Source organism: Trematomus bernacchii, unplaced genomic scaffold, assembly GCF_902827165.1.
Source record: "Trematomus bernacchii unplaced genomic scaffold, fTreBer1.1, whole genome shotgun sequence".
Classification (NCBI taxonomy): domain Eukaryota; kingdom Metazoa; phylum Chordata; class Actinopteri; order Perciformes; family Nototheniidae; genus Trematomus; species Trematomus bernacchii.
In genome coordinates, this window is record NW_022987313.1 from 8,128,062 (window position 1) to 8,155,568 (window position 27,507).

Consider the following 27,507-nt stretch of genomic DNA (forward strand, 5'->3'; position numbering starts at 1 on the left):
CTGAGGCAGTCCTAAACTAGTTAGACTGGACTGGACGTGTCAAACTTTCTTTCGTTTTTTAGGTGATCATACATGCTGGAAAATGTTACTTTTATTTAGCAGCTGTAGTTTAATGGTGTTAACAGATTGATTTTTTTGTTCCCCGTTACAGGCCAACTTATTCTGGACAAGACGTGAAAAATATGCATCAGTCAAAAGCATCTTAGATCCAGCAAATAGCTCTATAGTTATTTTGTGCACTGTCCATCCTAAATGGAAAAGCTGTGTAATCTTAGATTTCATTATGCCTACTTATACACTTATGGGTAATAACAAAGCCACAACATCAGTTATATGTTGTTGTTGGAATACCTTGGGATACTACTCTTAGACGTTCACAAGTAAAGATTAGGAAGGAACAAAAGACCCACACATGTTAGTGCCGATTGCTAAAATATATTTCACTACTAGAAGTGATTTCAGAGCTAAATTGGTGTTTGGGTGGGGCAGGAGTTGGAAATACATCCTATGTCCTACAACCACAAGTCCAATGTTAAAGTAGGGGTCATTATCTATCAAACATCTTATCGGTGTGTTTGGTTTCCTATTGGCTTTCACCGGACAACCATCTCCATATGTATTCCCCCTAAATAGATAAACACACCGTTTGTATGCTGAAGATTCCTTTTCATCTTTTGTGGGGAAAAAAACAAGAATAAAAAAACAGTGTACAATAGAAATAGAAGGCGCCATGGCAAAAAGGCAAATGCAAACTTGGATTAACTGCATCGTGGGTTCTGTGGTCACCCTTTTCCCAGCGTCAGTGTCTCGCTGAGTTAGATTACACTAACTGCTGCCTTTTCCTCATCGTTGTTCTCTTCTCTATTGCCTGTCAGCGAACTAACCAGGGGAAACGCGTCAGCCTTCTGACTGTCCTTATGTTCGCATGTGCAGAAGGTTAGAGGAAGGAGCAAAGCTTCCCCTGTACGGGGTTGCCAATCCTGGCAGCTGGTAAACAACATAGGCAAACAGTGCACACTTTCACTGGCTGGGCTTTTGTTGTTGGTCTTCTTCAGAGCCAGGGTTCACTGATCCTAGAAGAGGGGAGAGAGCTTAGTTAAGTATATTTCATGAGTTACCTGGATAGGCTTATATTATACAGTTAGTTAACATAAGTCAGATGTCACTACCTGAACCACCTGATGATTTTGGGTCCGGTTGCTGAGGAATGTTGGACTGAGCTTGTTGCTGCTGCCTAAGAAATGAACAGAGAGAATTTTTAGAAACATCCATGAATTCAGTTTACATTAATTTAAGAGGAGAGGACACAATATCATGAATACTTCAATCGGTTCTAACTATAAATTAAATACATGTTATAATGAAGACACAGTTACAACATAAATTATAAAAAGTAGTGTTAATTGCATGACTATTTAATAGAATTCAAGAGTTTATTATTTATTGTGTCGAGCCAAACCTACCGATCAAAATAGGCTTGTCTCCTCTTCCGCAGTTCTTCAGCTGTGAGCGCCTCATTCTGGCCGGCTCTCTGTCCTCCGGTAGAACTCCCTGCTGCCTGGCTTGCCAATTTCATGTTTCCCATTTCAGACTCAGAGGACTTGTTGCTCATCACGGCTCCTATAATATTATTAATAAACAAAGAATACCGTTTTGTTTTAAACTATTTTATTATTGCAAACCTGGAGCACAACTTGTGAAATTAACAATGAAAACGAAAATACTTGTTGATATGATCTTTAGTAGAAGTTTAAATAAAAGTGCAGTGTATCAAGAATTGTAGATGTATTAAATCAACGTTTTTGTTGAAATCCCTAACCTAAATCATATTAAAAACGTTGGATAACCCATAATTTACCTTGCATGCTGAGCTGTATGGCTCTGCGGAGATCAGCTTCTTCATCTTCCACATCTATGTCCTGTCTGCTGAGTGCCAGAGCTTTCTTCAGCTCTTCGTCTTCATCTACAACCTCGTCCTCCACAGCAAAGGTCATATCCGCCTGGCTCTGAGCTGCCGACCTGCTGCTCAGAGCGCAAGTACAGATAAGTTAGATATAGCTTTTAGCAGCTTAATACATAAACGAAGATAATTCTGTTCTGTTTGTACTGTCAGCAAATATAGTACATACCCAGCACTGGTCTGGGCTTCATCCTCTCCGATAAGCTTTGGTCGCTGCTGCTGATGCACCCTCATGATCCCTAAAATCTGCTCTGCTTCACACTCAGGGAGGTTTCCACGGATCACAAATATGGAATAACCTGTCCAAATTCAACTTTAAAATTATTTCTGCACAGAAAAAAAACAACAATCATGGCATTACAAATTTAATTTTACAATACCTTCTAGTTGTAACTGAGCAAGGAAAAGGGCTAGATAGGTGTCTGATATCAACTCTGGTCCAGTCAGCAGTGAATTCAGGTTAAACCACTGCAATGAAAACAAAACGGTGTGTTTTTTTGTGTAAATCAGGCTGTGTCAACATTGGTTATGATGACAATTGCCTCATACCTGTTGTCCTAGTTTGCGTATAGTAAACCAGTGCTCCTTGTAGTTGCAAATGAAGGCCTTCTCATTTCTGAAAAAATGAGCGTAATAGCTGTCACAATCAATGTACACTGTGAAGAAGCTATGAGATTACAGATAAGGAAAATACATAATAAATACTTACATAGGATTGATCATCAGGCTCTGGTACTCCCGGCTGTTGAACAGGATTAGCTCCAAGCCCCAGACTCTCAGTGCATTGCTAATTACCTACGAGGAAATACATAACAGAGCAGGGAAATTACATTACTGATTTATACAGTTATTGATTTGTGAATAAACCACAATTGAGATGAGTGAATCCCTCACTTGAATTGAAAAGAATCCGCTGTCATCCATGTTGCCAGATGGTTGCTAGAAACACATTCATAGAAAATAAATTTGGAACATGTTTCTAAGAGCAGCTGCTGCATTAGCATTCACATCTAATGTCTCCTCACCTGCAAGAAGGTCCTATACTCCTCACTGGCCATACCTCCCTCCGCCATCCTCATCCTCTCCTCTTCATCAAGCTGGTGAGCGATGGAGGACAGATCCACAGGAGTGAAATACTCACCCTGCAGGAGGTTGTTCAGACAGTGTTGGGCGCAAAGAGAGCCCTCTTGCTACAAATAAAGATGATTTATTGATGAGAGACCAGAGCATTATTTTGTTATATAAACTTATAACTAAATAGACACTGAATTAGCTAACGTTAATAGTAACATGTTTTTCATTTGCCTTGTCGCCACGGAAACAGCCTTACAGGCTACATATAGCATACGTAAACTAACATAACTACTCTTAACACTACTTTAAAAGACGATAGCCAATTTAGCCAGTTCGTTTACTAACTGGACAAAAAAAGAACATGCTTGTAGCTATTAGGAAGCGTTTAGCGTCGTTACTCCTAGCTGAAGAGAAACTTTTCATAATCTATGATTAGCAGGTGCAGTTAGCATGTTAGCTGTCTGGACAACAATACTACCAAACATCACCACAAATCTCTCAACACCGGCCAGATAGGTCCGGGTTACGAACCGCCGCTAGAAGGCACAAAGCTTTCCAAATAAACGAGACGAATTATTCGTGGTTAAATGTTTTAACTTACTTTCTCATGAAATATGGAATCCATATTTAGCTTTCTGTCAAACATTCAACTCTGACCTCAAGATCATTCATAATCACGGAGAGAAGGGACAATCTCGACCAGCGCCTTCTAGTGGCCTGGTTCCCGTCTACATTCAAATCTCCGCGGATTTTGTTTAAAATAGAGCAATGTAAATACGATTCATTATGAAGCCTTATGGACTAATTTCTCTGTTAAATACATTTTTGTCAATGATATATCAAAATTTGACCAAAAAACATTATAGAATGGACTCACTATATTTGTCAAATCACGCATGGAGAACTGTTACCACCAGATGGCGCTGCGAGGTCTAGCAGGATTTTTTGTTTACAAAATGTTTTTCTTTTTACCAGAGGCACATATAAATGAAAGGGCAGTTTTCCCAAACAAGTGCCATATTTGATTATCGCAGTTATTTACAAGTCAATACCTACATCGTAATCGTTCTGACTATTGTGATTATTGTTGAATAACGTCGCAAAAAAGGTTACGATTACAAGTGGAAGAGTCTCCTAGTGACGCCACCTCCTTTACGGCAAATGGAATATGGCGGAGGGTGAGAAATCCCTAGACGGACTGGAGCTCAGCAAGGTATGAAATTAAAATAGCTAATATAGCTGTCAGTGGTTACTGAGACTCAGGGGCAACACACTGAGGTATAATGTGCTAGTTTCTCTGTACAAAATACTTTGACCGTGCATTTAAAGGCCATTTAATTGCGTGGTTAGCATTCGTAGGTAGCTACTGTGCTAGCTACCTAAAATGGTAAAAATGTCTGCAGAGGCTGCAGTATTTACTGCTCACCAACAGCCCGTGTTAGTTATTGTTTTTATGGGTCGATATGTGCTATATAGTACACAATACTGAGAGTGAAAATATGGCAGTGTTATCCGTAAATAAGTGTGTTAATCTCCATCCTGTGGTATTTTGGTGGGCGCATTGTGGCTACAGCGCTACAAACGAGTTTTCATGAGTTAATATATTTTAAACACCATTGCCTCGACTGTTTTACAAACCCAAACTCTTGCAACCTTTTATAAAATCTTATTCAATGCGTTTATTTTTGCAATGTGACAGTAAAACTGGCCTTTTTGGATCTGATTTTATTAAGTCAGATTGTAGCAGTTCGACACTTGGCTAAGTTGAGTTGATGGAGTAGGCTACAGCAATCATTACACCAAAATGACAGGCATGGTTTGTGGCAGATACACATGGCAGGACCAACGATATAAAATATAAAAATTACTTTAACTGCAACTCGAACCTCAACGTTCAGGGTGCAGTAATGTGCACAGCAATTACCTGCCAACAGGATGGCTTTGAAATTTGAAAAATAAGAATTGGAGCAATACATGTTGTGTTATATTAAGGTAACTGTATCCAGTCCTAAATCATGTTCAGCTGTGAGTACTGTATACTCTTTATATCCTATTAAACTACTAGATGTTTTAAGCTTATACTTACCTAAAAAGTATGTTAAATGTCTACTGGTTTTACCCATGTATATATAATAGGTGAATCCATTTGCCAGTCACACTTAATTTAGGTCTCAAAACACTCATTTAACTACAGAGCACATTCAAGTCACCGATTGGATATTTTCAGTAAAATAAAACAAACCAACACTATTTTTTTTATTCTGTTCTACCCAATAATGTATGAATATATAGATCCAAGCAATATTAATAATGATTGCTTCATAGATCTATATGAATTCCAACGGTAAAAACTACCTTGTGTTCATGGGGCTTTTTATTCAGCTGCCAGTCAATACAGATGTCAGAGTGAAAAAAAGCTTCTGTATTTAGGCAGACATCAAGAAAAAGTGTGACTCATACCAACCTCACTAATAACTTAAGTTACTAATGAGTTGTTAAGACATTTAATGGAGATCCATGTGTCTTCATAGGTAAGCTTTTTCTATGTCATGTAATTCTGTTTGTGGTGGACGTTTCACCTCAAAACAACGTGGTAGCATCAGTTGTCAACAAATAACTTACTATAGTGTTTTTTTCAAACATTTACATCTCCATAATTTGAATGACATGACTTTAATCCAAAAAATTGAAGTTGAAATTGATAAGTAAACATAGTATATTGCTAAAGTTATAATGTATCTGTGTATAACTATGAGAATTGTACCTTTTATAAATGTGGTTATGAGTCAGGTGATGAGACAGATGTGAGTCATTGTGAAACAAGTCATGCCCAACTCTGTTGTCTTGCAGCAATGGCTGGAGGCCGCAGACAGCAGGGCGGAGCTGTTCCGCTACCTGAAGGAGCAGGTGCCACAGATCTTCTGCCTGAAGAAGGAGTCCACCCCTCAGGAGGAAGAGGAGCTCATGCAGAGCCGACTCCTCTACCCTCTGGAGTGCTTCCTGTTTGGGGAGGATCCTCAGGAGGGTCTGGAGAAGCTCAAGCAGGGCAGCACCTCCTCCCAACTCTGCGGACGTGTTTTTAAAGAGGGAGAGACGGTCTACTCCTGCAGGTCTGAAAACATATCTGAAAAACAAATTGAAAAGAAAATTGTCATGGCAATAATAATTGTAGTTGTGATTCAATTTGCTTGTAATTAAAAATACTGGAAGGCGTCAACATCTACAAAAAATCTTATCGTTTTGGTTGTTTTTAGGGATGAATAAATTAAAAGTAAAAAGTATTTGCACATTGCACAGCCCCGTTGGAATCTAGATTACAAGGTGAGGTATAAAGCCATGGAGTTCAAAGAGAGCAATAAACCTACCTGGAGACTATTTGTCATCATTAAATACAACTGTAAGGAACAGTTTGGCCTCATTAGGTTTTAGTTCAGCAATGATCTTATCACACGGCAACCCCACAGTATTTAGGCTAAGTGTTAAAAATAAATAGTTAATGAGTAGACTCAGGTTTCAGTATGTCGCAGTTTGTGAGTGGACTCTCATTTTTTGTGGCAGTTCTTCCTCAATTTCCTTATCAAGATGTCATAAAAAGTTGGATGTCTTAGTATAAACCAGAGGGCAACACTTTTAACACACCTAATAGCTTTCAACTACAAAAAAACCTGGTAATAAGTCAATTTAACAATGAAGAGTGACAATAACTCAGGTTTAAAAAAAAAAAGGTTTGTGCAGTTTTATAGGTGTTTCTTTAAAAACTCAACTGTCATAAGCACACACAGATATTGAAAGCTGGTACCTGAGTATACAATGAGACTAAAGTCTGTTTGTTATTTTATTAATCATATCCTCTGATACTATAATAAATATGACATTAAGCCAATGACAATCATTCGGTATCAACAGAACTAAAGTGCATGTGCTCATCAAGTTTTCTCTTGAAATGTTAACATTGAAGAAACAGGATGGGTTAATGCAGGAAAGGTCTTCATCCAGTTCAGTTTGTACAGTAACTATGACAACATTCAGCCTCTGATAATACACATTTAAATAACAAATCCTCTTCACATTTCAGGGATTGTGCAATAGATCCCACTTGTGTCCTGTGCATGGACTGCTTCCAGGATAGCGTGCACAAAACCCATCGTTACAAGGTTGGGGTCAATGTTTAATTTTTCTATGAATTCTAAATGGACAATTGTATAATTGTTTTATTTTATTTTGATTGATCGCAGTAAGCTTTTCCCCCCTTGGATAAAGACAATGAAAGAAAATCCCTGATTGTTGTATTTATGTTATGACATGATTTCTTTTTAGGCTAACACATAGTCGAAGATACTATGTATGTATACTATGTATGTACTATAGTATGCTTTAGTCTCATACTAAAGCATCAAGTCTTTGGAACAAAACCCAAGTCCATATGCAATAAAATGTCTGATTAATGGATTTCAAATCAATATAGGACTGATATTTGGTCTTTCATGTTGTAACTCAGTTTTAAATAATAATGCATCCCCACAGCTACAGCAGTTAAACTACTTTATTTCGGCTCAGTGTATCCACTACTCTCCCATAGTGATATACAGCATGTACATTTCTTTCCAGATGCACGCGTCATCAGGAGGGGGCTTCTGTGATTGTGGGGATGTAGAAGCCTGGAAGATTGGCCCCTGTTGCTCCAAACACGACCCAGGAGCAGACACTGCCATGGTAACGGTGAGTTACATAAGAGAGCGGAAAGAGGGACGTGGGAGGGGCGTACTTGTCCCATTCTGTGTCACTGCTCTCTTGGCTGTGAGTTTGGCTCCGGAAATGAGAAAGAAAAAGCACATTGTTGACCTGCACCGACTGAGAACATGTATAACTAGGTTAAAAGATTAGGCGGGTGTTTGAGTGCTGAGAAGCTGGAGGAAAACATTTGTTGGTGCTGGACTGTGCGTGTAATCAGTTTACAGCCTCTCCTACCCGACTGCTGCTTGGAAACATATTGATGATTGATTGCCCTGTGCAGCAGTTGTTTGTCAGGCCCTTCTTTGCTGATGTGTTTGGGCTTTTCTCTGATAAGATCCTACTCAGGAGCTCTGAGCAGACGTGCAGCTTGACGGCTCTGCGCCTGTTTCCGTAAACAGCAGGTGCTCCTATTAACAAAGACATTACTGGCACCAGTCCACCAGGCTGCGGTGTGTTTTTTTTTACACTAGATCTGAACCTGTGCTTAACAAGAAGTGACGCATCACATGGCCATGAACACATCTCCATGCTGAACATGAAAACCCATCATGCTGCTTCAGACCTCTTTTTGTTTAGATTGTGGTAGATTCCAGTGCTTGTTCTCACACAGTAGTGTGACGTAGGGACCGGTGTAAACACACAGACTCACTGTATGTTTGTTTGGTTTGTGTGTTAAATGTCAGACATTTGTATGAAATACTTCGCCGCTATGTGGAATGTTACTCAGGGGATTTTATTGTAACTCCACTCTGGCGGCTGCCTGTTTAGCTCTTATTAAGAAAAATATATAGACCGACTCCATGTCATATTGGAGCGTCAGTGCTTGTGCCAAAGAAAATAGGGAATTATAGAAGGTCAGAAACGTTATCCATTTCAGAGTAGCTCGTGTTTTTGGAAAGTTAATTATTTATATTTTTCAGTTTTAATCATGGAATACTTTCACTTGTCTTAAACGTTTATGAAATCATTGACGTCTCTAACAAATGACACTTAGTTGTCAGAACAGAAATGTTTCTCCCTAGTATAAGACAGTGTTTCTACTTTGATAGTTTTGGAGCAAGACAACTCTTGAAATGTTATTGGTGTGCTTAAATAATCCTGTGTCTCATTTTGTGCAGGATGAGTGTGGAGTGGAGCCCGAGTTATACGAGCGTGCTGAGAGGCTGTTTCGGATACTACTGCACTACGTCACAGATTTCTTGGTGTGGGAGGAGAGCCACGACCTCTCAGCCGAGCTCCAGCCCCGGTATGGCCTGTCTAATCACATGCAAATACATCAATTCCCAAGCAAAGCACACAACTTTACTTTGACAGTGTATTTCTCCTTCTGTGCAGGGCAAAAGACAATGCATACTACTGTGTACTGTACAATGATGAGCACCACTCGTACGACCATGTGATCTACACCCTGCAGCGCTCTGTTAACTGTGATCAGGCTGAAGCGCAGACACACACAGCACTTATTGACAAGGAGGTATTTTTTGTTTTCATAACTTTTCCTTAACAATACTGTAAATTCGAAGGGAGACGACTTAAATCTTTATTCGTAATATGCACTCATCATATCTACTGCAGAAAATGTAATATTTGATAACTGTTGCAGGGTCGACGGGCAGTAAAGAGAGGAACCCTTCGTTCCTGCCAACAAGCAAAAGATCTCATCAGGGTAAACACCAGCCTCTGACTTTCATGCAAGACATTTTAAATCACAAGTCTTGAATCTGAAATCATTATTGTCCAGTTTTGCATTTTTAAGCACATTCTAAATCTTTCTCTGCTGTTTTTCAGTCCAACTCGGAGCACATTTCCCAGCAGCCACTACGTGTAGAGATCCTTCACTCAGCAGTTATGGCTCATCAAAGTTTTGTTCTGCGCCTCGGCCCCTGGTTCCAAAAGATCATCGGTTACTCAGGTATTGTTCCCATACCTGCACAACACAATCTTAAAGGTTTCATTTATTGATTCCTCACTTTTGATGGGTAGCATTGTCTAAAGAAAGCTGCAAAATGTGTGTATGATTTGAACTTTTGGCGTCAAATTGCGTCCAGAAAATACCCTCAGTCAATAGAATCCTGTTACAGGTTGACCTGTGGTATAAAAATATCCTTCCACCTGAAACACACAAACAAGTCTCACTGCTGCAGAAGATGTTCATTTTGGTTATAGTTAGTCCTCAGTTGTCCCTGCCCAGTTGCATGTCATGTGATTGGGAACCTTTGTGTTTGTGCAGTGGGCTTCAGGCAGGCTTTCTGTCAGGTGGCACTAGAAACCAATCCAGACGGGGACCAGCCTTGCCTCATCAGCAAACTCATGCTGCACGACGGCAAGATGTACAAAGGCAAGTGGATCTGAGCTTGATCTTCAGTACAAGCTTATCCTCAACTCGGTTCCATTTGAGACTAACATGAAGGTTTTTTTCCTATTTCCTCAAGGTGCACGCAAGATCGTCCATGAACTGATTTTCTGTAGCATGCTAATGGAGACAGAGTTCAAGAGGCTTTTTGCAATTGAATTTACAAAGGTAAAAAAAAAATTATTTGTTCTTTTTTTCAATTCTATAACCTGCCTAAATTAATACATGTTTTGTACATGTACAATTAATACCTCTACTTTGTCTTTTCAGCACTACAAGCAGCTGCAAAGGGACTTTATAGTGGATGACCATGAGAGGAGCATATCCATCACTGCTTTGTCTGTTCAAATATTCACTGTACCCACACTGGTGAGTGTGGCTTTTTGTTCGGGCATTAATGTAGATATTGTGTTATAAACCTATTTCCTGCAGACAATTATTGCAAATATTCAGTTTTTTTTTAATGCAGAATAAATGTGTCCCTGGGATATATGCCGGTTGTAAACTTTTCCACTGGAGGCAAAAGCCAAATGTCATTTAATGTGGATTTTCCACTGTAAAAGGGGCTATAATGGGGTAAATGTTATTTCTCTTTAAATCTGTGACTTAACATCCATGTCTTTTCTCACGCGCCTGTTCCTCTTTTAGGCCAGACAGCTCATCGAAGTGGGCAATGTCATTAAAGTGATAGTTGGTACAGTCATGGATTTGCTGCGTGAACATCTGGATGACAACAATCGCTTCTTCTTCCTCGGCTACAACTCTGACAAATTCTCACGCATTCAGGTCATCTTCCACGACCTCAGGTCATTAAACAGGAAACAACTTGAACTACTCTCAGTTTCTAACTTTTGTTGGTTCTTTATCTAATATGGAACTTGTGTCTCCCAGGTACATCCTGATCAGTAAACCCTCAGTATGGACTGAAGAGCTGCGGACAGAGTTCATGGAGGGATTCAAAGTCTTTCTTGGGCTTCTCAAATGCATGCAGGTAATAATTATCTCAACTCTGATTCATTCTTGATACTGTGCAATAGCAGGGCAATTACATCAGCTTACAGAAACTTGAGAAACCAGATATTTGATACCTTCTTTTACTTTTCTTTTCAGGGTATGGAGGAGGTGAAGCGCCAGTTTGGTCAACACATTGCGGTAGAGCCAGAATGGGAGGCTGGCTTTTCTCTTCAGATCCAGCTTCGCCACATTCTTGCTATGTTTCAGGACTGGTGTTCCTCTGATGTGAGTTGTCAAGCAATTTGTCCCTCAAATCAAAGTTATCCGACAGATTTAGGGAGCGTCACCCCCTCACTGTCTGTTCAGAAGTAAAGAAGAGAGGATGTAATTGCTTTGGTCAATTATTGCCTGCTTGTCCCCCCAGGAGGAGATATTGATGGTTGCATTTAAAGAGTGCCACAGTGTCCTGATGCAGTGCAATAACCAGCCCTTCCATAGAGAGGCCACCGACTACTACATGTGCAAACACATCATCCATGTTCATCCATACAAAGTGTCCCAAGAGCCTGTCAGCATACACCTGCCCGTCTCCAGGCTACTAGCTGGTAGGATCATTTATTTCAGACACTTGTATATTCTTTTGGTATTTTTCTTTTACAGTGAACTTACTCTTCTGTACATTTTAATCCCTAGGTCTGTATGTACTAATGTGCAGAGCAGGGGCAGTTGATCGTCTGGATAATCTTGTAAGTGTCTTCAAACCATATTTAAATGCTTAGTTAGCAGCCTGTTTCAGTGTTCAGTGTGGGCTGTGTCTTTATTGAATAAACATCTTAACGTCCACTGCTGGTATTAGAGAGATAAGGTTTTCCTCCATCTGTTGCAGGAGGGCTTTGACCGCACCCAGCTGGTGGAGCATCCTCTGCGCTGTGTGGTGCTGGCTGCTCAGGTCTCTGCTGAAATGTGGCGGAGAAATGGGCTCTCATTGGTCAGCCAGGTATACTACACCCCTTTTGCGGCTCAACACATATTTCTTCTTCTCTTTATTTACTAAATAAACAAATTTCAAGTCAATTAACTGTTCTTTCACATTATCAGGTCTACTACTATCAGGATGTAAAATGCAGGGACGAGATGTACGATAAGGACATTCTCATGCTACAGGTTGGAGGCCATCATACATTGAGAATATCTTCCCATATCTGCTCTTACTCTTCACCGTTTTTATACATGTGTTGATATATGACCTTCTCTTAAAATGTTCAAACAGATTGCTGCTTCCAAAATGGACCCCAACCACTTCCTCATGCTGGTCTTGTTGAGATTCGAGCTCTTTGATTATTTCAATGGAAGTTGTTCAAGCAAAGACCAGGTAAGCACCAAACTATTAACCACTCAGAAGGAAAAAAAATGTTGCGCCACAAAATGCTCTACTTATGTAATGCAACATCATTTTCAGGATGAGCTGATACAGTGGAACCGCCTGACAGAGGAGATGCTGTACCTCCTTATCGTCATCACAGGTACACTGTCACATTCTGCTCATCATGGGAAGATAGTTAGTTGGATATGAACCAAACTGCAGTATCTGACCAGTGTTGTGTTTCAGGCGAGCGATATGTCCCCGGTGTCAGTGAGGTGACCAAAGAGGACGTGACGATGAGGGAGGTTATCCACCTGCTGTGCATTGAGCCCATGGCTCACAGTAGCCTGGTCAAAGGTCTGCCAGAGAACGTAAGAACCACATGCTGGCTAAATTATAGTTACATGTTTTGTTTTATGATTGAATAATCCTTGGAGAACACGTTAAACATTTTTTCTTTTGTAGGAGAGCCACGAAACCGGCCTGGAGTCTGTAATTACCAAAGTTGCCACCTTCAAGTACGTAAAGACCGTAAAATAGCTAATGGGTTATTAGTTAAGGGTAACTTCGGAGTTGGTTTAAATCAGTCTATTCTGCTTCTCTCTTTAGAAAACCCGGAGTTTCAGGGCATGGATTGTATGGAGTAAAAAAAGAGCTTCTGGTAGAATTCAATCCTTTCTTCTACCACTACTCAAGATCACAGCATAGCAAGGTACACCGTGTTTTAACTCCAGTTGTACATAACATTTGAACTTTAGTGAATATCCCTTATTTAATTTGTCTCTTTTACTGTTTGCAGGCTGAAGAGTCTCAGAAGAAGAGGAGGACTCACGAGGGCAATGACAAAGGTTATTCATGCATTTCCTCTGCACACTGTTCTGTATACCTCTAAGATATAACAATATGTTCTCCCCTTGCTAATGAAGCAGCTCCACCAACATTCCTTCTGTTTGTCTTTGTTCCCAGCTCTGCGTCCTCCGATGCCCCCCCCCTTCTGCCCAGCTTTCTCCAGCGTAGTGCGTCTGCTCTGCTGCGACATTATCATCCACGTCCTGAGGCGTGTCCTGCAGAGAGCTGCAGAGGACCGGGCCACCCATTGGACAGAAGCCATGATCCAGAGGGTACACATCACATCAGTTTCTTTCTAGTCTACCTTGCTCCGGCTTTTGCTTTTTATTACTAAAACCACTTGCAGTAACTAAATGCATGCGTTTACCACACAGGCCCTGCACTTGATAGGCCAGGCATTGCTTGAAGAGAAATCACAGCTTGAAGAGAGCACTGATGAGGAGGTGATTTTTGATTTCAGCCTCAAGGCCCGCAGTAAGTGACAACTCATTATTTTGTTTTCAGCACTCCCTTACTATCAATCAGCTTTCTCAAATCTATCAATCGGTTTAGTTTTGGATATTCTGTTACATAAATGTCTCTTCTGGTTTTCCAGGAATCGGTTCAGAACATGGGAAGTCAGTATTTCTCTTGCTGTCCAAGATCAAGGCTGTTCCTTCCCTCGAAGCCCAAAAAGACATGGTCAAATGGGTACTACAGGTATAAATATTATATTATTATTATTATTATTATTATTATCGTATAACGGTTTCTATCATTTTTGTACATTCATGCATTTCTCTTCAACATTCAATTTATCTTCAATTAACAATGTTTTATATTTTTCTACTAGATGTTTGAGATTGTCAAGTGCCTTAGAGAGAAGTCCAGTCCCTCTGCCTCCATGAGCATGGATACCAGCAAGCCAGAGGAGGTAAAAGAACCTTGCATAACGATAAACACATTTGCATTTACTGATACTGTTGGCTCAAGATAACGTTTTCTTGTGCTCGAGTGAGTATTCAAGAAAGCTTAATGTCATTGTTACCAAAAGTAAAACTGTACTTCTCCTATCGTGGTCAGAGTCATTTAAGGAACTTAAAAAATAGAATTATAAAAGATCAATGATCAAGACTAACAGGCATCTTGTGCTGCTCAGAGCCGCACGGTCTTCATGTCAGTACCTCCTTAGTCTTCCAGCATTACACTGACAATTCAATATTCATTTGGTTTACCAATGAGACCTAAGTTTAAGTCACCGCTCACAATGATAGCCCTCACTCGTGAAATTGTATGAAATAACAAAAACTTGATTGCATTGTGTATCTTTTTAGTTTCTGGAGATTTGAATCGGTTTGTTATTATTCCAGAGTGCTCAGGACAAAGAGAAAGCTGAGCGCAAAAGAAAGGCCGAAGCAGCCAAACTCCACCGGCAGAAGATTATGGCTCAGATGTCAGCGATGCAGAAAAACTTCATAGAGTCAAACAAGATGCTGTATGAAAACATGCCAGAGAGCGGGACACAGGGAGAGCCTGTGACAACTCCTGAGAAGTGAGGAGCAACATGGAAAAACAAATCAATGGCTGTGTGTAGCTTGCTTGAGATCAACATCTAAAACAAATAGATTTGGCTAATTCTCGTTGGGGTTATGTTGACTCCTCTAGCTGCGCCATGGAGCACAGGGAGCTGTGTGTTGCCGTGGGGCCCCTACGAGGCTGCTCCCCGGCCGAGAGGGAGGTGCTCACCTGCATCCTGTGCCAGGAGGAACAGGAGGTGGTGGCCCAGGCTCCAGCCATGGTACTGACTGCGTGTGTCCAGAGGTCCACAGTGCTGACGCAGTGCAGAGGAAAGATACCGGCCAACAGAGCAGATGGTCAGTCTCCATTTGTTTCATTTCATTGTTAACTGCAATTTGATTGGAAGAAATCTTTAACTAATGTGTGCTTTTGTATGTATCCCTTAAAGGGACAGGGGCATCATATCCCCTCTTCATGACTCCTGAACTGGCAGTTGGGACCCACACGGGCAGCTGTGGACACGTCATGCATGCCACATGTTGGCAGAAGTGAGTAATTGTATACATTTTAAAACCAAACATAAACTATAAAGAACACATTTGATGATAATGTATCTGTGTGATCCACTTGAAGACTCCATTTGCCATTAGGTTGCTATTTCTATATTTTTCAGATATTTTGAGGCAGTTCAGAACATGACCAGGAACCGGCTTCACGCTGAGCTGATCATCGACCTGGAGAACGGGGAGTACTTGTGTCCCCTGTGCAAATCTCTGTGCAACACTGTGGTCCCTCTCATCCCGTTTGAAACACTAACATTTAACTAGTAAGTCCACCTCGGCTTCTTCAGGCCAATCTTTTAATCGATTGATACCTGTACGAATGTTTAATGAATATTTATTTCCTGTGTGCAGTGAAAATGCAGAGATAATTGGACATCATTTGACCCTGCCTCGCTGGATCCAGATCCTCTCTGCCAGGATTAAAGGACTCAAGTCTGTTGCTCAGGATAATGGTAAGAAGACATAATCCACATACATGACTTCATATGTGTTGGAGGGTTAGGGTTAGTCGCTAGCAGTATGCCATTAATGTAAACTCAGCACTGCAGTTGCGTCATAAGAAAAGCCAAAGTAAGCTTTAGAGCAGGGGTGTCAAACTCAATTTCATTGCGGGCCACATTCGCATAAAGGTTGCACTCAAAGGGCCGGTTGTAACTATATAAATATATAATATATATATATATATATATATAAAATAATGTATTGTATTACATTATTGCCTCTGAATTGGATTATTATCGGATAGGATAATAACTTAGTAATTAACTACGTCTGAAAGCAGAAGTCCAGGGCAAATAATTGCAAGTCTCTTCAGTGCGCATGTCACAAAACGAGATGCATTGTGAGACATGTAGTTTATGGGCAACCTGCTTCTGTAAAGTGGCATGTAACCGTATAATAAACGTATTCTATTTGCAAGCTCTTGCGGGGCCACATCAAATGAAGTCGCGGGCCGGATTTGGCCCCCGGGCCTTGAGTTTGAGACCCCTGCTTTAGAGGGTGGAGGACAAGCAGCTGCAGAAGTTTTATTTCGCACATACTGTCACAAACTGAAAACAGGTGCATGCTGACTATGGAGAATATGGAGGTTGATAAATGACTGCCTTTTTATATATCATCTCCTCTGCTTCAATATCTACTAAGTTCCGTTATAACTATTTGTTGCCATGTGCTACACGAGACACTGATGATTTCTCTCTGGTGCAGAGTGCAACACACAGGCCAGCAGTGTTGATGTGGACACGGGGCTGTGTGGGGAGGGTCAGCCAGACTTCAGATCCATTCTGAGCTACGGAGTACAAGAACCGTGAGTGAACCTGTCAGCGCCCTCTGAGTGTCTTTGTGTCCTATAGAGCAGCAGCTTGAACTCTCTGCTGCTGGTGCTTTTTAGGAGGAAGTTCTCCGACAGCATAGTGGAGATGCTGGTTGTCTGCGCCACCACGGTTCACAGGGTGGGTCTGCAGACGGGACCCAATGAGCTGTGCCCACGTGTGCCCCTTATGGCTTGGAACACATGTGCCTTCACTATACAGGCCATAGGTACAGTAATAGTTATAATACCATTTCTGTCTATCTGCCCCCTTTTTAAGTTTTTGCGATTCTCAAAATATGTTTTGTCTTCACAGAAAACATATTGCAGGAAGAGGGCAAGCCACTCTTTGGGTCCTTGCAGAACAGACAGGTTGGCTGCCATTTGACTACATAAAGCATGATATGTATAATGTTATGACTTGGTCAGACATCAGTTTTTAAATGTTTCTCTATTTCAGCTTGCAGGTCTGAAGGCGATTGTTCAGTTTTCAGCAGCTCAGAGACTAAAGAGCTCCCAGGCTGTCATTCAAAGGCACTTCAACGACATGTTGGGAGGTATGTGGACATTTAAAATTAATTTAACAAAATGTAATTATTATATTATTATTACCTTTCTTTTCTATATAAAGCATACTGTGTTCTTCCTTTATGTATTATAGTATGTGCTACTTCCTTTTTTCTTGCTGTCCATTTACACTGTGGTCTTAACTGTGACTTTTCCCACAGTCTTGCTACCGGTCATAGGCAGAAAGAACACGCCTTCTATCCTGGAGGTCGACTTCTTCCATCTTCTGGTAGGTTTCACCTGAAACGGGGGTCCAGTGGATCCTCAAAAAGTTTTGATCGGCATCATTGATTTCATTTTTTAAATGTATTTAACATTTCTACTCGTCATTTCTGAGTTTAATTTAATATAACTTTATTTTTGTTTCTCCTTGCATGTATTAACATCTTTGTTTATGGTGTGTGTGTCCTTGTGTGTTTTGTCAGGTGGGCTTGGTGTTGTCTATACCCTCACTGTATCAGGAGGAGGCTGTAGACCTACAGCCGTCAGCCGTCAGCTCCGCCTACAACCACCTGCACATCCTGCACATGGTCACCATGGCTCACATGCTGCAGGTCCTCCTGTCCTCTACAGGTACAGACAGCATAACCATACATTATGTATGTTGTGTTTTACCCTACTACCTCAGAATGCTGTTTAATATCACAGATGAATAAATAATGGTGGCATTTCTACCTAGATTTCCCTGCAGTAGCTGGAGAGGAAACAGAGGAGACGAGGGCTGCAGCAGAGCTGTACGCTGCAGTGTCACATCACACCGACAGGTACAAGGGTTTCTGACAAAAACATGAGCAAATGTCTTTTTGGTTTAACATTTGTACATGATAAAAACAAAAAAAGAGGATGAGATCTGTGAACTACTTGTAGTTTGTATATCTTGGTTATCCTTTTATAAGTATAGTGGTAACTAAAGGTTATTGAGGTTATTATTTCTACTGAATAATAAGCAAAACTATTTCTATTTTAAAGCCCTTTCGCTTATACAGCAACTTGCAGCACAACCATTAAAAGCTAGAAAAAGTGAGCGTGTAGACATGCAATTATATTGTGCTCAAAACTAATAGACATGTATATTAAAGGTCCCCTATTATACTGTTTTTCTTCAATATATTATAGGTCTCAGATATATACAAAACATGTCTCTGAAGTGTTTGGCTCGAAATACCAAACAGATCATTGTAGCATCCCATAATCCCCTCTGTTTCAGGCCTGTTTCAAAAGTGCTGATTCTCTGTCTGTTACTTTAGATGAAAATAAGGAGCCACTCCCCACGCCCCTCAGAGATATTTGGTTAAAAAGAACACAATGGTGCTCTAGGAGGAGATTCAGGTGAAAAGGTGGCGGGGGGTGTTACCTTGGTTGGTGATTGGCTAATGGTTACACAAGCCAAAATATCGTTATGACATCATAAAGTGGCCAAAATTTGATCAGCTCATTTTCAGACAGGTTTTTATAGAAATGGATCAGGACAAAAAGTGAGAAAATCCTTTTTCCTGAAACTTTCAGAATCTCTTTACACAGAGGGGACATGTGTTTATGTATAAAAGACATGAAAAAGTTGATTTTGCATAATAGGTGACCTTTAAGGAAATGCAAAGGTCATGTGTTGTGATACTTTGATTAAAACATTCAAAAATACATTTTGGTTTTGTGACCCAAAAGTATTGCATGATGATTATATATATATATATATATATATATATATATATATATATATATATATATATATATATATATATATATATATATATATATATATATATATATATATATATACACACACACAATTTATTTAGCTGTTCCTAATAGTTTAACCTTTACATAAAGGTCACACTTCTAAGCTCAGATTCTTAATGGAGTTATTATGGGATTTCATTTCATTTCAATCTTTATTTCGAACAGATAAAAAAATAACAAATAAAAAATAACAAATGTGAAAAACAGAATACCGTATTGTTAAAATACAGTATTTATCCACATTCATGATAATATTTATATATTCAACAAAAAAGTCTTCATATTGATAATAATAATAAATCATATGTGTCCGAAAGGGAGCAGGATCAGTCCACAGTGTGTAGGGATGTAATTCTCAGCAGTGATGGTTCACAACCTTAGAGTTTCTTCTACTTTGTTACATTACCCTCTCAGATGCTGATGCTAAAACTGAGGTTCTGCTATTGTTACCTTCTTTGTGGCAAATATGTTTTTTATTTGTTTGATGTCTGCAGTGCTACCACCCTTATATTATTTTGTAAGCTATGTTTGACCGTCCCAGTACCCTGCAATAAGGAGAACATTGTTATTTTGAACCTTTCATATCAGACTTTTTATGAAAACATTGGAAACAAACAACCTCTCAGTCGAGGCAATCATCGCTCCTTGTTCCCTGGTGTCATGGCTCTTTTTATGCTGCATGTTCAGACACGTACACATTAATGTGGACTTCCTTCAGCTTGTTTGACTGATTTCTCTTGGTTTTGCTCATCAGGCTGAATCCAGATGTGTCCGGCAGCTCTGTGGCAGAAAGAGTAAAGAGAGGAATGGAACCTTTCCTGCGCTGTGCTGCTCTCTTTTTCAATTGCCTTACAGGAGTCAATCCTCCAGAGGAGCTTTCTAGTACTGCAGGTAGGTGAAGGGATATATGACTACAACTAAATGCATATGGTGATTCGAGGAAATCATGCTGACGTTTTGGCTCTTTGCAGTTACCTCTCAAGGACAGATGGAGGCGCTATGCAGCTACTTGGCACTTCCCTCCAATGTTTTCCAGCTCTTCCAGGAGCACAGAGACTCCGTTACTCCACTGCTGCAGAGGTAGGTGATGAACATGAGGCAAAGATATGTTCATATTTATCCGAGAGTTTGTATGACAATGTTTTTGATTCCTTAGGTGGTGCGGGAACCCAGCTGTTACCAAAGCCCTGAGAGGCAAAATCCAGACCGTCAGGTAGACTTAAGCCTTTGTTTCCTTTAGTCCCACTTTTATTTTGTAATAAAACATAATCTCGTAAAACAATGAATAAACTCTTCCCCCAGATACCCCAGAAGAAGGAATCGTCTGATTGATCTTCCTGAGGATTACAGTGCTCTCCTCAATCAAGCATGCCATTTTCAGTAAGTGGGAAATGAACTGGCCTTTCCGTCACAACGTTGTGCTGTAAAATCTGTCCGAGATGTTCAGCCTGTCTCCTCTGTACTCCGTCCTCAGGTGCCCCAAGTCCACAGACGATGACAGGAAGCACCCGACCCTGTGCCTGTTCTGCGGGGCCATGCTGTGCTCTCAGAGCTCCTGCTGCCTCAGCCAGCTGGATGGAGAGGATGTGGGGGCCTGCACCGCCCACGCTGCTACCTGTGGAGCCGGAGTGGGCATGTTCCTCAGGTGGGTCAACTGAAGGCCTCTTGCGGATCAAGATCTTTTGTTTCAGCTCTAAAACAGGATTTGTATCTGCTTTTTTAAAATGAATTGCATGCTTTCCTGCTTGAAATGTGCTGAATATGAATTCTGATTTGATGTTGACAGGATAAGAGAGTGTGAAATTGTACTGATGGCCAGTAAGACTCGAGGAAGCACTTACCCCGCTCCTTACCTGGATGATTATGGGGAGACTGATCCTCACCTTGGGTAAGAATCACAGCTTTTTGTCCAGGTGCTATACTGTAATAACTTCTGCTTACAATTGCAAGTGTTGTTATGGCCTCCTACTGGCAAGTCAGTATTGTAATAGCTGCTGCAAGTTTAAAGGTAGGGTAGTTAAGTTTGAGAAACCGGCTCGAGATACACTTTTTGTTATATTCCATGGAATGCTCTTAACATCCCGATAGCAATGAATATCTTAAGTGCTTTGACAAAAAATCCATAAATTGTTTTACCTACCCTACCTTTAAGTGTTACAGCTGCTTTTATTCAGAACTGCAGCTGGGACACGCATTGTGTTCTGATAATATTAGCTGAGACTGTTGCTTCACATCAGTGACACCATTTGTCCCTGTTTAAAATTGGTCGGTAATAGACCAAAACGATTTGGATTGGGAGCAAGATTATATCACACCTTTAAACATCATATTAACAATCCTTTGAATTTAACAAAATACGAATTATATCATTTAGTATTACTGCTTCAGTAGAAGCTTGTTACAATATACCATTGTTGTATCAAATGTTTTGTGTGTTTCTTTGACAATCCCTTCAATAAATCCCTCCCTCTGTCTTTTCATTTCTAGAAGGGGCAATCCACTGCACCTTTGCCCAGAGCGCTACAGGAAGCTGAACCAGCTGTGGCAGCAGCACTGCATCCTGGAAGAAATCGCCCGCAGCCTGGAGGTGGTCAACGTTATGTTTGCCTTTGAGTGGCAGATGTTGTGATGATTGCTCCAGATGTGGTGGCCGGGAAGTAAAGAGCACAGCCATAGAGCACACCCTGCTCCGGTGCTCCTAGGGCACAAACACACATACACACACACACACACGCACGCATGCACACACACATAGAAACCTCCTACAATCAAAGGAGGTCTGAGCAGCCACCCCCTCCCTGATGAAACCCCTGCTGGAGTATAGAGAGGTGGGATGGTCGGAGGAAGAATAGTGGAGCGAGATGAATAATAAGTAAACCCAAGTCGCCTTGTTTTAATTTGATTGTCTGCTGTGACAGTGAGTTTCTCCCAGAGTAATGTTATTTGCAAGAGGCTCCTTCAAATAAAGACAAAAATCAGTTACACACCAACATGTTTCAGTTATCCATTTATATATTTGACTTCCCTCGGTAATGCTGTGAATTTTCTGCATTCTCTTTTGGTGTTAGACACTATGATTTGTCATGAGTTATAACAGTTATATAATGCTGTTTTAAAAAAGGTACATTTGTTTGGAAATCAGGCGCGTTTAGAGACATCACACATTTGAGCTTTTGCCCATTCATTATGTAGACAGTCCAGATGATGAAGCCACGTCCTAACGTCACCTTTACTCGCATATAGGAGCATATGTAAGGAATAAAGAATATACATTTTTTTCAAGTTGTATTTAAACAAATCCAGTATTCTGAAGGATACAGTGACGATCCCACATTTTTTCCTGAAAAAGAGATGCATTGAATGATAAACAGACACTTTTCTGAATATTTCAGCCACATTTCCTCGCTGACCCTAAGAATTAGTGAGCGAACAATATAAAACCCTCCCTACCATATATAGTATTATAAAATGCCCTTTTATAAATACAAAAAAAAAGTTTAGGCCAAAGTGATTCTTCTTATAATTATCTGATATCCAGTGTACATTTGTTATGATGGAACGTATAGAGGGGACCATTGCTAGTCACAATTCTCCACGTGGTGGTAATCCAATTTATACAAATGGAAATTAAGTTAAAATATTTTCTTTTTAGGAAAAACTTTATATTGAACACAATATAAGATAGTATATCTTTTATTTTCAGTTACTCATCCATCATTCAGCCTTTTCAGGAAATGTGTGAATATAAATGTCCTCTGTGTTGTTTGACAGACCTACATGACTTCCAGGCTGTGGAAATAAAGACATTGGCCTATATACTGATTATCTGCTTCTGTGCCCTGAATCAATCCGAGTGTGTATAAAATCTCAAATGTTATGCGATAAGATTGAATTAAATGGAATACTAACCTTCTTGTAACACACCATAGAATAAATTAATTATCTTTTTTCCACTATCAATACTGCATCATCCATCAAGTGAGAGCCCGATGAGGCAAAATCAAGATTGCTTAAACCTAACCCCCAACTTTAATTTAGCAACCTACAAGTCGTTTAGCTTCACCAAATGTTAAAGCTTTAATTTGGCTTCTGATCTGCCATGTGCTCCTTTTAATTTGGGGGAAAAAAGGCAGAAAAGTGAATTTGACCAACAGATGTCATCCTGCCGTCATCAGCTAATATATTTAAGGCTTACTTATTAAACATTTAGTAAGCCCTGGTAGTGTAGTTTGCAATGTACAGTTTGGAGCACTAACAAAACAATAATAACGAATATCTCTTGCTCAGAAGGTTTACTGTCAAGCTTTTAGTTTCTCATCCCAGCAAAATGGCTGAGGTGTTTTTATAAGACCATGGTGGCATTGCTGAGGCACGTTAGTCATTGTAAATGGTTTAAAAGGATTATGTGTTATAAGGAGTTATCAATTCGATTTGTGTCTGATTTTGTGTTTTTAACTAAAAGCAAGTGCGTACTCCTATCACATTGGTACAATTCTATTCGCTCTAGTCCTATAATATGCACCGATAGGATCCAAAACTGTAACTGTGGACTTAAAGTACTTGAATTGCATTTAAATTGAGGCCATAAGCACATTCTTCGTCACACTCTAAAATATATTTCAAGTTGAAATGAGCCTCTAGTGTTGCTAAACTGACAGGTGTATGAAACAGTTTTGGAAACCTGTTGCTAAACTGTGATACACAGACAACAAAATGTCATTTGTAAACAACAGATAACAGTACAGATGAACAGAAACAATGTAAATGTTTTGTGTGTTTAAGATGTTTAAGTGTTTGTATAAAAAAAGAAATCTGTGTTAAGAAAGATTCTGGTAATTCAAAAAGGCATTATGCATTTTGGAAAAGATCTACCCTGTCATGATTATGATGTGTTATACGTATAGTGATAGTGATTGATTTCCAATAGTGTTAGAGTTAGTCATATTATATTTCAGTTTTCACACAGTAAACATTTTAAAGATATTTCTTAGCGGTAATTTTTGCCTCATGGATAAAAAAAACAATTAAAATAACATAAAGAAACCTTTAGATAACGGTTTAAAGGCCTTCATGGATGCCCTTCAGCCTGATGAAGGTCAACTGGCCTCAGGTATTTGCTTTGGCGGCACATTGTCCGGCCCTTAGTGTGCTATAGAGGAGGAGGGAACGTCAATGTTCGGGTCTCCGTTGTTGGCTGTGTCTATCTGGTTGCACTTGCCAATGTTCTTCATTATGTTCAGGTTGATGCGTGCCGTTTCCATTAAACCGTTTTCCAGCAGCCAGCCGTCAGACTCAGAGTTCAGGTCGCCCTGCCTCAGCCCATTCTCCAGGGAGGTCTGGAGGTAACGAACCCCTGTCAACACTGACAGCTAAAACAAAACACACAGAGACAACATCACACTATGTGGACACAAATCGGGGTTCAAGAGGTCAAAACAAATAGTTGAGTTTGTCTGCATTTCTTCTTTATTTATTTTTAATTTAATGTATTAGTTTATTCCACACATGGCAGTTATTTGAAAACAAAACATGTACAGTTATACTGTTTTTCCCCCAAAAAATGTATAGGGCATGGTGGAAAGGAGCAGGGAGAAGAACATCTTATTTTACCTGCCCCTTCTTATAAAAAAAAAAAAAAAAGAAAATTAAATAACCATAAAAAAGTAAAATAAAAGCATTATTCTTTCAGTCATAGTTGCTTACAAATACTGGAACGTAAAACCAGAACACAATCAACTTCATACTGTCGAATTACGTTTTCTTTATACATTTTCTTAAACATACAAATGTTCTTTAAATCATTCTGCAAAGAATTACACTTCTTTACGCAAACTACAGAGACACACATCTGCTTTAAAGTAGTACGTGCAAACTGATGCTTCAAATTTAATTTCCTCCTATGATGCTATGCTATGCTATGATGATCTTTAGTTTCATGCAAACTAAAATTGCTTCACTTTCCGAACTGACCTTCCTCAAGTTAAGTCACTTGAGGCACACTGACACTGGAAACCGACCCTGATTGTAAAATAAGTATAGTTATGTCTTAAAGGTGGGGTAGGTAATTTTGGAGAAACCAGCTCGAGTGCGCTAGAATTTGAAAATACACAGCCGGAAAAAATCTGCCACTTACAGAGCCCCTCCTCCAACACACACGAACGCGCACATGACCAATGAGGGCACGAGATAAGTTTGTGCACAGATGGAAGGCTGACAGGCAGGTAGGCCATCCAGTTATTTTAGCCGGGCCGGCTAAAATGATTGGTCGTACTTTTTACAGCACCACGGCTTCCACAGATGACATTTTTTTATGGATTTTTTGTCAAAGCACTTAAGATATTCATTGCTATCGGGATGTTAAGAGCATTCCATGAAATATAACAAAAAGTGTATCTCGAGCCGGTTTCTCAAACTTACCTACCCCACCTTTAACTTCACTATTGCGTTATCACGTGTGTCTCCTCACCTCAAACAGCCAGGTGATGAGGACAGTGAGGCCAATGGACTGCACGATGTGGGTGTAGTACTCCAGCAGCGCCTGGCGACACCCTTTCATCCACAGGTTCAGCTCCTCCGTCTGGTGCTCGTAGTTGAAGTGAGCCGAGTTGTTGGAGATCTGCTGCTGGATGCAGGGCCGGGGGGAGTTGATGTTGCAGCAGCTGAAGGGGACCCCGTCCATCAGGTACTTCCCCCGCACATTACTTCTTAATCGGCTAGAAAGCAGGAGAAAAAAGGAGATTTTCTTAATGCTTTGAATGCATCTGTGTGTGAACCTCAGGTGTTTTATTGTTTGGGACCACATGGGAGGGTTAGGGTTTCAAAAGAGTCAACTAACTAATAGGATTTATATGCCAGTAATGACAAAACCATAGTACACATGGATATTAATGAATTTGAGTTTTATCTCTACCAATAGCCGTTCCCTACTCCACTTTATCCTGAATCATATCATCATTGGAAACAAAAGTTATTATGATTCAAGCTATTTAGTATCTTTTTACCAATTTCAGAAAGTGGCTAGAATATTCACAATTGGAAATGACTCATTTATTATGATTTTTTTTTCCAAGTTTAAATTAAGTCACATGCAAGTGTTTGATTCGTTAAATTGAAACAGATTATACTGGCATGTATTTTTGAGATATTTGGGGAAGGTTGGGTTCATACAGTCTCATTCACAGCGACTTAGATGTGATTATACTCTTGATATGATATCACTATCCTCAATCTGATATTAGTACTTACTCTAACACGTCTTTTTTGGACATATCCAGGTAACGGTTGCTGATCCACTGGATTTGAAACCAGTCCTTATAGCCGTTGTTCCCACAGCACTTGAACTCTATCTGCAGGAGGTCCACAGTTCTCTTCAGGAAGCATCGTCCTGGTGTGTCTGTGTCCTTGTAGAACCTGATGGCCTCCGTCAGCCCCAGGTTCAGAGACTCCTCCAGCTCCCCATGCATGCTGTAACACATCAGAGCCCCCACCAGCACGCAGAAGGTGAAGAAGAAGGTGCACATTATGTATGGCAGCAAGATGAGCTTCCAGCGCAAGAACTTGGTGGTGTCCACGCAGTCGTAGCAGATCTTCCCTCCCAAAAAGTTTATGGCACAGGCGATGAGGCCAACTGCGATCAGCATGTTGGGAACATACTGGATGTCCCTCTCAGCCATCAGCTCTACCCGCTTGTTGATCTCCACCTTGAGAAAGAGCCCCATGCTGAACAGGAGGATCCCTGTCACCACGGAGACCCAGTTCAGGATCCATAGCACCTGGGCCAGCTTGTCCCTCTTGTTCTTGCTGAACGTCAATTTTAAGAATGCCATTGTTTAAATCTCCTGTGTAAGTTTTCCTTTAAGTCCAGGGGAGGATTAAGGGTGGGACACAGGTTGAGCAGTGGAGAGGAGCGGGTTATCCTCCAGGGTGTGAGGGGGACCAAGGGGAGGGGGATTGGTGGTACAGTTCTCTGAAGGTCCTCTCATAAGCAGCTTAGCTTGGTTGTAATGATCGATATCATGTGGACGCTGCATTATGGTTACACTGTAGATCTCTGAAGGTCTGTGAGAGTACAGAAGTGAGAGTAGTACATCAAATAAATGTTCTTATATGACAGCAAAACATGTTTGATTTTAAAACAAGACAAAACACAATGACATGTGATCAGTTGTATGCAAGAAACATGTATGAAAACAATCTACAATCTATGTGAGACATACTGAGAAAAGTTCAATGAGATATCATTTGGTTTGAAACAGAAACAAACATAATTTCCTTTAAAAAACTGTTGTCCTGGCATTTGATACATTTTATTTATCGAGCGCTTTATCATTTATTTCTCGACAAAACTCCTAGAAAAAGAAATAACTGACACAGAATTCAAGACTGTGCCTACCTTATCCAGGTCAGCATTCACCTTGAATATCCAACATTATTCTCCTCTTGTTTTTGGTTTGTTTTCCTGAAGACATCCTCAGATTTAGTCCAGAGAGGCGACTACTGACACAGATAGTATGTAGGCAGCCGCCGGAGCATCAGAGTGAGACTAAT

General features: G+C 40.3%; 3 protein-coding genes across 3 annotated transcripts; 1 reads left to right on the plus strand and 2 right to left on the minus strand.

The window, feature by feature from the left end:
- Positions 1 to 730: 730 nt before the first annotated feature.
- atxn3 (ataxin 3) lies at positions 731 to 3,742 on the minus strand. The gene is made up of 11 exons (XM_034123208.1): positions 3,636 to 3,742; positions 2,986 to 3,150; positions 2,855 to 2,899; positions 2,670 to 2,755; positions 2,510 to 2,576; positions 2,341 to 2,428; positions 2,130 to 2,259; positions 1,859 to 2,022; positions 1,464 to 1,620; positions 1,170 to 1,234; positions 731 to 1,073 (listed from the first exon to the last, which is right to left on the minus strand). Exons 1-11 carry the CDS (start codon positions 3,678 to 3,680, stop codon positions 1,021 to 1,023), a joined length of 1,065 nt encoding a protein of 354 aa, XP_033979099.1. The 5' UTR covers positions 3,681 to 3,742; the 3' UTR covers positions 731 to 1,020.
- Positions 3,743 to 4,046: 304 nt separating this feature from the next.
- On the plus strand, positions 4,047 to 22,783 carry ubr1 (ubiquitin protein ligase E3 component n-recognin 1). The gene is made up of 47 exons (XM_034139988.1): positions 4,047 to 4,247; positions 5,885 to 6,144; positions 7,110 to 7,188; positions 7,643 to 7,753; positions 8,887 to 9,014; positions 9,104 to 9,242; positions 9,372 to 9,434; positions 9,557 to 9,680; positions 9,999 to 10,106; positions 10,201 to 10,289; positions 10,392 to 10,490; positions 10,770 to 10,927; positions 11,013 to 11,112; positions 11,232 to 11,360; positions 11,500 to 11,680; positions 11,769 to 11,821; positions 11,962 to 12,072; positions 12,174 to 12,239; positions 12,346 to 12,447; positions 12,535 to 12,598; positions 12,685 to 12,809; positions 12,904 to 12,956; positions 13,048 to 13,150; positions 13,238 to 13,286; positions 13,405 to 13,559; positions 13,662 to 13,761; positions 13,883 to 13,986; positions 14,120 to 14,200; positions 14,637 to 14,818; positions 14,932 to 15,140; positions 15,233 to 15,332; positions 15,458 to 15,610; positions 15,699 to 15,799; positions 16,554 to 16,653; positions 16,738 to 16,886; positions 16,973 to 17,028; positions 17,117 to 17,213; positions 17,385 to 17,452; positions 17,649 to 17,796; positions 17,903 to 17,987; positions 19,715 to 19,851; positions 19,932 to 20,040; positions 20,117 to 20,173; positions 20,263 to 20,340; positions 20,435 to 20,605; positions 20,747 to 20,848; positions 21,448 to 22,783. Exons 1-47 carry the CDS (start codon positions 4,203 to 4,205, stop codon positions 21,587 to 21,589), a joined length of 5,223 nt encoding a protein of 1,740 aa, XP_033995879.1. The 5' UTR covers positions 4,047 to 4,202; the 3' UTR covers positions 21,590 to 22,783.
- A 1,318-nt stretch (positions 22,784 to 24,101) lies between these two features.
- On the minus strand, positions 24,102 to 26,786 carry LOC117490356 (photoreceptor outer segment membrane glycoprotein 2-like). The gene is made up of 3 exons (XM_034140109.1): positions 26,206 to 26,786; positions 25,427 to 25,673; positions 24,102 to 24,329 (listed from the first exon to the last, which is right to left on the minus strand). Exons 1-3 carry the CDS (start codon positions 26,784 to 26,786, stop codon positions 24,102 to 24,104), a joined length of 1,056 nt encoding a protein of 351 aa, XP_033996000.1.
- Positions 26,787 to 27,507: the final 721 nt, after the last annotated feature.